Source organism: Myotis nattereri (genome assembly GCF_964212035.1).
Source record: "Myotis nattereri genome assembly, chromosome: 13".
In the NCBI taxonomy this organism is placed as follows: domain Eukaryota; kingdom Metazoa; phylum Chordata; class Mammalia; order Chiroptera; family Vespertilionidae; genus Myotis; species Myotis nattereri.
This window is the reverse complement of record NC_138088.1, coordinates 11,902,940-11,914,690: the sequence shown is the minus strand read 5'-3', so window position 1 is coordinate 11,914,690 and position 11,751 is coordinate 11,902,940. Positions and strand designations below refer to the sequence as shown.

Sequence of the window (11,751 nt, the reverse complement as noted above, 5' to 3'; positions counted from 1 at the left end):
AAATTTGAATTTCAGATCAGCAACGACTGGTGTTTATCATGCTCTGCTTGTACTAAAAGGTTATTCCTTGTTTCTCTGACATGCAAGTTTAACTGGGAGTCCGGTGTTCCCCGGCAACTGGATCGGGGGCTCGGGGTCCTTTCCCGTCGGGGTCCGCCGTAGCGTCCCCGCCTCCACCGGCCCCGCCGCTCCTCGCTGCGGAGGAGGAGGCGAGAGCCGGCCCGGAGGTGGCCGCCGAGCCCTCGGCCCTCGGCCCTCGGCGCTGAACTAACCCCGCTGGGCTCCACTCCCAGGTCAGCGCCCAAACCGCCGCCGCAGCCCGACCTCCGCGGGGCACTAGGCACCCACTGCGCCTGCGCCCTCCTGCGCACTGCGGACACGTGGGTCCCCGAGTCGCGTCCCGTCGCTAGGCAACGGGCGGAAAGCGCTTTGGGCGCGAAGGAGGCGTGACGCAAACAGGACACGAAGCACTGCTGGGTGAACAGAACGCGTCAGGGGTTGGGGGTCGGGGGTCGGGAGTCGGGAGTCGGGAGTCGGGGACGCGCGGCCGAGAAGAGAGGGCGCGAGGGTGGAGCGGAGACTTGCTACTAAGAGGGTCGGGCTGCCCGAGAGAGGAAAGAGGGGGGCGGGGAGGCCCTCGCGCACTGGAAGAGAGAAAGGGGCAGCGGACTCACGGGGAGGAGTCTCGAGGGGCTACCTGTGTGTGAAAGGCAGGGGACAGCCTACCCCCTTCCCGGGCCCCAGGACACCTGGCCAGAGTAGACAATCGCTACAAGCTCAGTGGTCCTGCATTTTCACGACTTCGCTCCTTTGCACCTGCTGGCAACCTCCGCTTGGTTCCTTTCAGAACCAGCGCAGGGCCCCCACCTCCGGAAGCCACAGCGGTCTGACTCAGCTGGAATTTCTCCCGTGCGGGCAGTGCTGTGCAGGAGAAGCCTGGCTAAGCGCTGGCTGAGGTAGTAAGTGCCCGAGCGGGCACTGACAGGTGGAAGGGAGCACCAGCTCTTGCTTGGGCTCACAGGCATCGGAGTCCTAGCTGATTAAGTCAGCAAATACTTACTGAGCACCTACTGTGTGCCTAGCATTGGGAATAGAGTGTGAACAAAGACCGTCTCCACGCTTATTGCCCAGCCTACTGAGTGCAAGGCCACGAACTGGAAGAACCAGCAGCTCCGGGAAACTCTGAAAATAGCCCCTTCCCTCTGCGTGAGTGGGCCCTGAGCTAGTGTGGAGTGGGCTGTAAAAGCCCTTTGCCACCGTCCTCTCCAAGCCACACACTGTGGTTCTGTTACTGTGGCAAGTCTTGAGAACTGTCAGGTCAACAATATTGCACTGAGATCATCGTTGCAAATGTGCACTTAGGAGCAGATGTTTTCTTCAGAAAGGGTTTGCCATACATACAGTGTGGCAGCCACCCAAGGACTGGGAGTGGAGAGACTTCTTGGGAATGCAAAATGGGTGATTCTACCCTCTGGGAAGGGCCGTTCTACAGTGATAAAGGCAAAGTGGATCGGTAACTGCAAATCACCTGAGAATGTTGTTAACATGTGGACTGAATCTATAGGCCTGGGATGGGACTTGAAAATCTGCATTTCAGCAAGTCCCCAGGTGATACTGTGCTGCTGGTCATGGGCCACCCTGGAGAAGACAGGCTGTAGAAGGTAGTTTATCCAGGAGCATTGGTTCAGGTGGGCCACTGGGTGTCAGAAGGAGACAACCCACACCCCCATCCCCACCCTTCATCACTACCTCTGTGGGAGAGGAAGAAACTTTACTCTTAAGGTTCTGTCAGCTGGTCTAATAATTAATTAGACATGAAACAGATTAACAAAAGAAAATGACCAAATTTAATTACATACATATGTATGAAAACCCTGCGCATAGGAGAGAGTCCGAGACCCCACACACACGAGAGGTTCAAAGACAGAAAGGGGGAAATGAAGTATATATGACATTCTGAGCTAAGGATCACCTTGGACTTGAGAGGGGTGGTAGGTCATTGCAGGACACTAAGAAGAGCAGATGTTCAGTAATTAGAAGTTTCCCCTGACCTCTGCATAGGTCAAAAAAATGTTACCTCTCACAATCTCTTATTGTGGGCAAAGCCCCTAATCTAAATTCTTCTAGGTAGTTGGGGGTGTTGATGGTGAGGAGAATGGCACCAGGTGTTAGCCCGGTGGGGTCAGACTGGACCTCAGTTCAGCAACCTCTGTACTTGAGTTCTGGCTAGGAACAAATTCAGAGGCAAGACTCCAACTATAAGAGGACATTTATTTAGAAAATCACAGAGGTGGAAGAAGTAAGTGCTGGAAGACACGGGCTCCGGAAACAAGTTACAGAGGCCAAAGGAGGGCCGTGGAGCTTGGAGTGAGGAAGGTAGTGGTACTGACCTGGGGGAAGAGGTGGAGGAGGGGAATAGGTGTGGGCGTGCTCCCTGCGGGGAAAGCACTGGATGCTGCCCTAACAGCTTTTTTAAGGCAGCGATCTTAGGGGAGGTCCCGGGGGAGAATCGCAATAAAATATTCTTTAGCTTCCCAGGTGTGTCCCTTCAGGGCGGTGGTCTCCACTGATTGGTTGGTACCGGGGTCATTCGTTAATGCAGCTGGACCTGAGGTCAGCATTGCTTGTCTGCTTTTGCTGCTTTTCTGGACCTGGAGCTGAAATAGAACCAAGGTTAGATGTAATCTCTAGGGAGGAAAGGTCAGGGAGTCCAAATGGTATGACCAGTGATATGCTAGGGGAGGAATGTACACCCTGGGGATGAGGTCCCACCCCCCAAAGGCCCCTGGGGCTTTCCACCCTGGTGACCTTCTCTGCCTGCCCTTCATCCTTGCTCCGCTCATGTCTAACTGCCTCCCACAGGGGGAGGGTGAAGAAGCTTCTCTTAAATCCGAATGGCCTTGGTTGCCTTTAGCTCAAAGCAGTCTGCGTATCACAGAGGCACATCTTGGAGTGACTCATTCTGAATACGCCTAACTTAGTGGCTTCAAACACACTTTTATTCTTTTACAGTTTTTGAAAATCAGAAATCCAAAATGAGTCTCACAGAGTTAAAAAGGGGAGGCTCTAGAAGAGAATTCATTCCCTGCCTTCTCGGGCTTCTGGAGGCAGCCCACATTTCTTGGCTTTGGATGCGAAGGAGGCTCGACTTGGTGCTGGATCACATCACCTTTTCTCCCTCTACTTCCATCTTCACATCTCTGTCTAACCTCACTGTCCCTCTCCTAGAGGCCCTGTGAGTACATTGTGCCTACCTGGTGAGTCCAGATAATCTCCCCAAATCAAAGTCCTCAATGTAATCACATCGGCAAAGTCCTTGCCGTATAAGGTAACATATTTCATAGGTTTCAGGCATTAGGACTTGGACACCTATGGGAGCTATTATTCAGCCTTACCACTCTGTGCATTTCCTAAGATCAAGGACATTTTCTTACTCATATTTCAACTACCAAACCCAGGAAATGTGACCTTGATGTAATTCTGTTATGCAAGCTACAATTTACATTTGTTTGCCCAATTTGCCTAACAATGTCCTTTATAGAAATGTTTTTTCTGGTCCAGATCCAATCCAGGAGCATGTACCTGTTGTTATGCCTGTTTAGGCTCCTTTGACCTGGAATGGTTCCTCATCTCTTTTTTGCCTTTCATGACGTTGGCATTTTTAAGAGTTCAAGTCAGTTGTAGACTGTAGCTTAATTTGGCTTAGTTTAATGCAGGGGTGGGCAAACTTTTTGACTCGAGGGCCACAATGGGTTCTTAAACTGCACCGGAGGGCTGGAACAAAAGCATGGATGGAGTGTTTGTGTGAACTAATATAAATTCAAAGTAAACATCATTACATAAAAGGGTACGGTCTTTTTTTTTTTTTAGTTTTATTCGTTTCAAAAGGGCCGAATCCGGCCCGCAGGCCGTAGTTTGCCCACGGCTGGTTTAATGTTTCCTCCATCAGATTCAAGTTTTGCCTTTGGGGCAGGAATCCAGAAACGTATTATGTGCCACTGAGAAGTGTATTACATTAGGAGACATGGGCTGTCACTGTTCCTTATTGATGATGTTTATTTTGATATTTTGGTTAAGGTTTTGTTGGCCAGGTTTTATCACTGTAAAATTTCTGTTTCCTTTTGGACTTGGTCTATACTGTGTAGGGAGAAACTTTGAGACTATATAAATATCCTGTTCTTTTTCAAATAGTCACTAAGTTTTATTATTCATTGATGATTCTGGCTTGATTCTGTTATACTATGATGGTTATAAAATGGTGATTACTTAAAGCTCCATTATTTTTTCCACATTTATTAGTTGGTATTTATATGCTGTCTCTCCCATGCACTTATTTATTTGCTTTTATATGGACTCATAGATCCTTATTTTACTCAATTAGTTGTAATCCATTACAGTCATTATGCATTTTGATGATTAAATTTCCCCAGATTTGGCCAGTAGCAGCCCCTTCAAGCTGGCTCTTGTGTACCCAACCCTTTTATTTTTCAACATTTTCTTTCTGGGACAACAAAATAGTCCAGGCTTATGGGACTTTTGCTGCCTCGACCTTGGAATTAGCCATTTCTCCAAGGAGCCCTGATTCCTTTGAAGCGGTGACAGCCATTTAAAGACAAGTCAGAATGCTCAGTGTGCTCATTGCTACTGAGGTGGTTTTGCCTCTAGCCTTTGCAGTGGGAAGAGCTATGAAATATACATTTTTTCATATTCATATCTATGTATCTATCTGGTTTTTTTCTTCTTTAAACTGAGAAGTGCCTCCAGAAAATGTTAAGACTGGATCTAAGCCTTTATTAGTCACTTTATTATTAACTCTTTTGGAGTTAAAATACATAAACTTGAGGAATATGGAGTTGGTCAGGAATAGACCAGGTGTTAGGCCATTTCATATCACAAACTTCCACAGCAATAGCTAGTATTTATTAAACACTTACTGTATGCCAGGCTTAGTGCTTTATATGTATTTACTAGAGGCCCAGTGCATGAAATTTGTGCACTGGCAGGGGGGGTCAGGGAGGGGGTCCCTCAGCCCCGCCTGCGCCCTCTTGCAGTCTGGGAGCCCTCTTGTAGTCTGTCGTGGAGTCTACGTTTGAGCTGCTGCGCCCCAGGACCACTCCTACCTGTGGCCCAACTCAGGCTATACTACCTCAGCTCTTGAAATCAGTGAATCCAGGGCCACCCACTCAATCTACAGCAGTTTCTTGCCTAAAAACTAGAGAGTGGAACACTGTGTTAGTGCTGGCAGCAGTAGCTGCGGTGCCTGGTATTTCCCTCCTGCTCTTCCCCAGGGCTGCTCAGTGATCCCTGGTGAAATAAATAAGCCTGTCTTATTATGTCATAGGTTACTTCCAACCTCATAATAGCACAGCTTGCTGGGTGCTCAGCACCCCTGTGGGGACCCATTTCTGCTCAGTTATTTCCTCTTCATGCCAGGGTAGACATGTGGGTAAGTGGAGAGGTTTAGCCCCCCTTAACCATCAATCTATCAAGTTCTTGTCATGCCTGAACACCCCAGCACCTACTATCTGACCTAGGACTTTAGGGAAAAGGCCATTTCAATGTAAGAGCTATTGGCACATATGTATTTATTGATTCTTTGGGGAAGGGTGGGAACCAGAAATATCTCATATTTATCCTGAAATGAATTCTTATTGGTTAGAATGTGTCTATTTTTTTAAATAGCGTGACTCTTTTGATGTGTCCCCAGCCCACAGGATGGATACTGACTACCTGAAGAGGTGCTTTGGGAACTGCCTTGCCCAGGCACTGGCAGAGGTGGCGAAGGTTCGGCCCAGTGACCCCATAGAGTACCTGGCTCACTGGCTTCTTCACTACAGGAAAATCACTAAAGCACAGGAAGAGGTGTGTGTGCACTGGGTCAGCCTGGGGAGCTTGCCCAGAGTAACTGGAAATCCAAAGCAGAATTGTGGAGCTGGCTTGGGGAGCTTTGGGTTTTTCAGTTTGTGAGGGTGGTTTAGGCCCAGGTATCCTGGAAGCGCAGGGAATCCAGCTCACAGGAGTGATGGAGCTGATGGGTTTGGAGCCACCACCAGGTTAAAGCTATTCTAGGAGCAAACCCGGGAGCCCTGAAGGGCTGGAGGCAATCCCAGGGAGGGGCCCATCTGTGCATGCCTCCCAAGGGCTGGTCTGATTTCCTCTGTCACATTACCCCAGGGCAGGCAGGAGAAGATCCAGCTGAAGGAGGAATATGATAATAGCCTCAAGGAAACCCAAATGACAGAAATGCTGAAGCAAGAGGAGTATCAGATTCAGCAGGAGCATGAAAAGTGTCACCAGGTAGGAAGGAGGGACTCAGCACTGGGCGCGCATCCCAGAGCCGGTACCAGGAATCCACGGTCAGCCTGGCCACAGCGCAAGGCAGGTTGAGGCCCACAAGCCTACTTTTCCCTCCGTGTTTATAAACCAGTCTTACTGACAACCTTTGTCAATAAGATCATTATCAGTGGAAAAAGAAAATGTTTAAAGGTGATTCCATTTTAGATTTCAGGAAGTACCTTAGATGTCACTGGTTTAAAAAAATTTTTTTACATCTCATATGTCACTTGGAACAAATATATTTTTTATATAAGGTCCTTTGAGCCCTTTTCAAAACTTATTAAATATTTTTTAGAAACCAAATATGGTTATCATTATATACTTTAGGTCTGTTCTTTTATTTATACTATTTACTTGAATATCTTATTTATTGCATACTATTTATTTATGATCAAGCCACAGATGCCACCACCACTGTGGTGCTGAAATCGTGGTCATAAATTGATAACTTGGAATAGTCGGACAAGCATATCTTTCATCTCCGTAATTTTTGCCACAATCTTCTGGAAAATGTGTCATTTGATGTTTTCTGCAAAGTACATGATACCCAGATAGGAAATTGACTTATTGGGCTTGATACCTGACATCTTTATAACTATACTACATCCCGTGCATTAAAACCTTTAATGCAGTCTTATACACTTAACTAGCTTTTGCTAGTTTACGAAGTCCACTTTGGAAACATGAAAGTATTAAGCTTATTTACATTTATACAATATGCTCAGCTTTTTTCACAAACAATTAATAGATTTTTTAAAAGTCTAGCCCTGGCCACTGTGGCTTAGTTGGTTGAGCATCATCCCATGCACAGAAGGGTCACTGGTTTCTATTCCCAATCAGGGCACATACCCAGGTTGCGTGTTTGATCCCTGGTCGGGGCCGTGTGGGAGGCAACCAATCAATGTTTAGTTTTGTTCTGGCAGGAAGTTAAATTCTCGCTGAATCATCTTATCCTATCAGATTTTTTCTTATGCTTCGCTAGGGCAAGTCTGTTTCCATTTCATTCTTAGCCTTGTGCATGAAAATGGCAGTATTGTGTTCTTGCCATACCAAGTGTGTTTTAGTCCCTGCTAATGACTTTTTTGCTTTTTTTTCTTTTCTGTTTAGCCACTGGTGTCTGCAGCTATTTCCACAAAGGAGACCATATTCATGCAGGAGAACACAAAATCCCTTGAAAATGAGGCGTGGAAGCAGGAATGCCTGCCAGGTACCTCCAGTAAGATTCCAGAAATGCCTCAACAGATTCCGTCTTCTGATTCACCTGGCCAGACTGACTGGAGTGTCAAAACTCCACCAGCAATAAATTACTAGGCTTTTCAGCATGAAGTTCTCCCGAGACGCATGACGACTCCCAATCTCCTTCTTAGGTTATCAGCAGGTAGATCATTCTAATGATGCTTCTCTCCAAGCTGCAAGCCGAGAACATGGCCATCCAGAAGAGCTCTTACCTAAAGATGAAAATATGTGGGTTAAATCCAGATTTGAGGGGCTGTACGCACGCAGATGGAGATGTCTGAGGGACTCTCCAGTCCAAATCCTTTTCTATAACCACGAACATTCCTGAATCATGTGAAAATGTGAATTAGTTATAGGATAAAGTAAACTCATAATAATGATTTAAATTAAGTAATCCAACTGATGAGCTGTTTTCTTTTCGTGTTACCATTTTTTGGGCGGGAGACTAATGAACACACAGCCATCCCACGTGTTCCTGTCTTCACTCTACCAAGCCTTGCAGGCAGAGTGTGACACATGGACTAGGGCAGTGATGGCGAACCTATGACATGCGTGTCAGAGGTGACACGCGAACTCATATTTTTGGTTGATGTTTCTTTGTTAAATGGCATTTAAATACATAAAATAAATATCAAAAATATAAGTCTTTGTTTTACTATGGTTGCAAATATCAAAACATTTCTATATGTGACACGGCACCAGAGTTAAGTTAGGGTTTTTCAAAATGCTGACACGCCGAGCTCAAAAGGTCCGCCGTCACTGGACTAGGGTGTACCTGTGCCACTGGCAACAGCTCCAGTGTCAGGAAAACTCAAAGGTTGGAGCATCTTTAAAAATTATTTTCCATCTGTATTCACTCAAATATTATCTATATGCTGATGACTTTAGGTTTATATCTTTAATCAAGATTTTCTTGAACTTGACTGCCTGCTTGACTTCTGCTTGGATGACCAATGGACACCTCAAAACTTAACTTACCTAAACGGAATCCCTGATATTCTCCCTGAACCAGCGTCTCTCCCTTCTTCTATTTGCTCAGGTCACAACTCTTGGTTTCATCCTTTACTCAGTTTTTGGTCACCCTACATCTGGTCTGTTGGCTTTCCATTCAAAATAAAACCAGAACTCACACACTTGAGTGCCCAAGCCACAGTTATCTTTTGCCTGGAATATTACAATAGCCTGTTAACTGGTCTCCTTTCTCCTGCCCTGACCTTCTCCAGTCTATCCTCATCACTGAAGAAAAGTTGCCTTTTTTATTTATTTTTGTATTTACATATTGTTTACAAAACGGCATAATGCGGTACATGGCGTACAGCCATCAGTTTCATGCAGGAGGAAATGAAATGTGTCTCCAGTGTGACACATTTTTATCAATGGGGAAGATTTTCCTCAGCAACCACATGAGAGGAAATGTGGTCCGTAGTTCTGAAGTAGATCTCTAAAGGCCAATAAAGGAGCTCCTCTTTGTACATCCACCTAGGAAAATGGCCTTATTTTTTCTCTTTTTTTCTTTTTTAAAATATATATTTTATCGATTTTTTACAGAGAGGAAGGGAGAGGAATAGAGAGTTAGAAACATCGATGAGAGAGAAACATCGATCAGCTGCCTCCTGCACACCCCCTACTGGGGATGTGCCCGCAACCAAGGTGCATGCCCTTGACCGGAATTGAACCTGGGACCCTTCAGTTCACAGGTCAACGCTCTATCCACTGAGCCAAACCAGTTAGGGCTGGCCTTATTTTTTCAAAGAAGCCTTTTCCCCCCAAAATGTATATACACTTTAACAGTTGATTCATTCATTCCCCCAAAATGTATATACACTTTAACAGTTGATTTCTATTACATTTTGAAAATGAAATGTATTTTAATAAACACTGCCTTTATAATTACTCATAGTGTGTATACATTTTTGGGGACTATACACACACACATCCTATCTGTACTTCATATAAATAGGTATCTATAAATTAGATCAGTGATGGCGAACCTTTTGAGCTCAGCATGTCAGCATTTTGAAAAACCGTAACTTAATTCTGGTGCCGTGTCACATATAGAAATTTTTTGATATTTGCAACCATAGTAAAACAAAGACTTATATTTTTGATATTTATTTTATGTATTTAAATGCCATTTAACAAAGAAAAATCAACCAAAAAAATGAGTTCGCGAGTCACCTCTGACATGCGTGTCATAGGTTCACCATCACTGAATTAGATAGATGATAGATAGATAGATGATAGATAGATAGATAGATAGATAGATGATAGATAGATAGATAGATAGATAGATAGATAGATAGATTTCCTGTCTATACATCCAGGATATATATCATATACATCTTAACTGAGCTTCCTATATAAACATATACATCCCATGGGGACTTCCACACACATTTGATAACCTCTTCCCTGTCAGTGCCCTTCAGTAGAATGTGAGCTCCATGAAGACGGGGATTTTATATGTGTGTGCCGGCGCAGAAACAGTGCCTAAAACAGTGCCGGCACACCAGAGGTGCCAAATAAATATCTGTCAAATAAGTGAATGAATGAGTTGAACTTACACAAGGACTGGAAACTCAGAGCAAATATGAAAATGGCAAGCTAGCCATTTTGGACTGGCACAAGGATTGCTTTGCAATTCCAGATTCCTGACCCCTTCCTCTAGCCTAGGACTGGCTACATAATATGTGGGGCCCAGTGCAACATGAAAATATGGGCTTCCTTGTTCAAAAATGATTACATATGTCACCCTAGTGACAACAAAGCATTATACCACATGTGCTGCCCTTCCACATGCAGGCCCTGGGCGCCTGCACAGGCCACACACTCATGAAGCCAACCCCGCTCCAGCCAGAGCTGCTGTCCACAAGGAGCTTCTGTGGTGGGGCCTCAGGATCAACAGCTCAAATACATCAAAGTTCACACAACTACCCTCTCAAGAATAAGTGAGCTCTCTTACTGTCCTCCAACACACACACACACACACACACACACACCAATAAAGGCTGCCAAAGGGCTCCCCATGTGCCAGGCTTAAGGAAAATGCTCAGAACTTTGGAACCCACTGCTGCGTGTGACCGCTCTGTCTCATGGGTGTGGATGGCTAGTCCAGGTCAGAGACAGATATGGGCTCCTCAGGTGGCGGCCTTTCCCAGGAGGAAGAGCAGGTGTGGGCGTGATATATACAGAGCGCCTGTGCGAGGGACAGGCAGGTGATGCCACAAGAGAGGGCAGCCTTGAGCTGCCCCTTCCCCTGAGCCCCAAGGAAGTCCAAAGATCCCAGCCCAGCCCGCTGCCAACACAGGGGATAAAATTTGCTGTACACCATCTAGAGGGGCTTCAGAAGGTTTGAATTTCACTCTGAAAATGGTAAGCTGTTCATTTCTGAGTTTATTTTGAATATCTGACATCCTGTGAGAGAAACTCTTAGACATTAGGAGATAATGATGCTTGGCTTAGAAGGGCATCATTTTGGTATTTTTTGTGGGTGTTTTTTTTTCCTATTCCAGAAGCAAATTTAGCTTCTTAGCTATGCTTTTTTTAAAAAAAAATATATTTTATTGATTTTTTACAGAGAGGAAGGGAGAGAGATAGAGAGTTAGAAACATCGATGAGAGAGAAACATCGATCAGCTGCCTCCTGCACATCTCCCACTGGGGATATGCCCTCAACCCAGGTACATGCCCTTGACCGGAATCGAACCCGGGACCTTTCAGTCCGCAGGCCGACGCTCTATCCATTGAGCCAAACCGGTTTTGGCCTTAGCTATGCTTTAAAACCAATATTAAAATGGTCTCTCTTCCACTGCCGGAGGCCAGTCCATCCTTGTTGCTTGACACAGTCGCTACAGGGAAGAAACATCTGCACAGCATATGTTTCAAGGGACCTGGCGTACTGTTCTTAATATGTTTGCTCCCCTTCTTAGCGCTATGAGGGCCACCTCCCCGAGAAAGGTTGTTTCCCCAGGTGGGGATTTGTCCCTGGAGTTAGGGATTAGCAGGACTAAGGAAGGGAATAAATCAGTAGAACCCTTAACTAAGTGCCAGGCGGGTAGTTAATCACCTTAACTACGAACAATCACGCTTAAACTACATAATCTTTGCTTAGGATAATCTCCTTCAGTCACATCCTTATAGTTTATCAGTAAAGCAGTAGAATAGTGACCTTGGAATAGCC

General features: G+C 45.6%; 1 protein-coding gene across 1 annotated transcript; it reads left to right on the top strand.

Annotated features, from left to right (window-relative positions):
* The first annotated feature begins 418 nt into the window (after positions 1–418).
* Positions 419–8,708, top strand: DYDC2 (DPY30 domain containing 2). The gene is made up of 4 exons (XM_081105203.1): positions 419–477; positions 5,708–5,862; positions 6,175–6,297; positions 7,444–8,708. The coding sequence occupies exons 2-4, from the start codon at positions 5,716–5,718 to the stop codon at positions 7,645–7,647; spliced, it is 474 nt and encodes a 157-aa protein (XP_080961329.1). The 5' UTR covers positions 419–477; positions 5,708–5,715; the 3' UTR covers positions 7,648–8,708.
* The last annotated feature ends 3,043 nt before the right edge of the window (positions 8,709–11,751 follow it).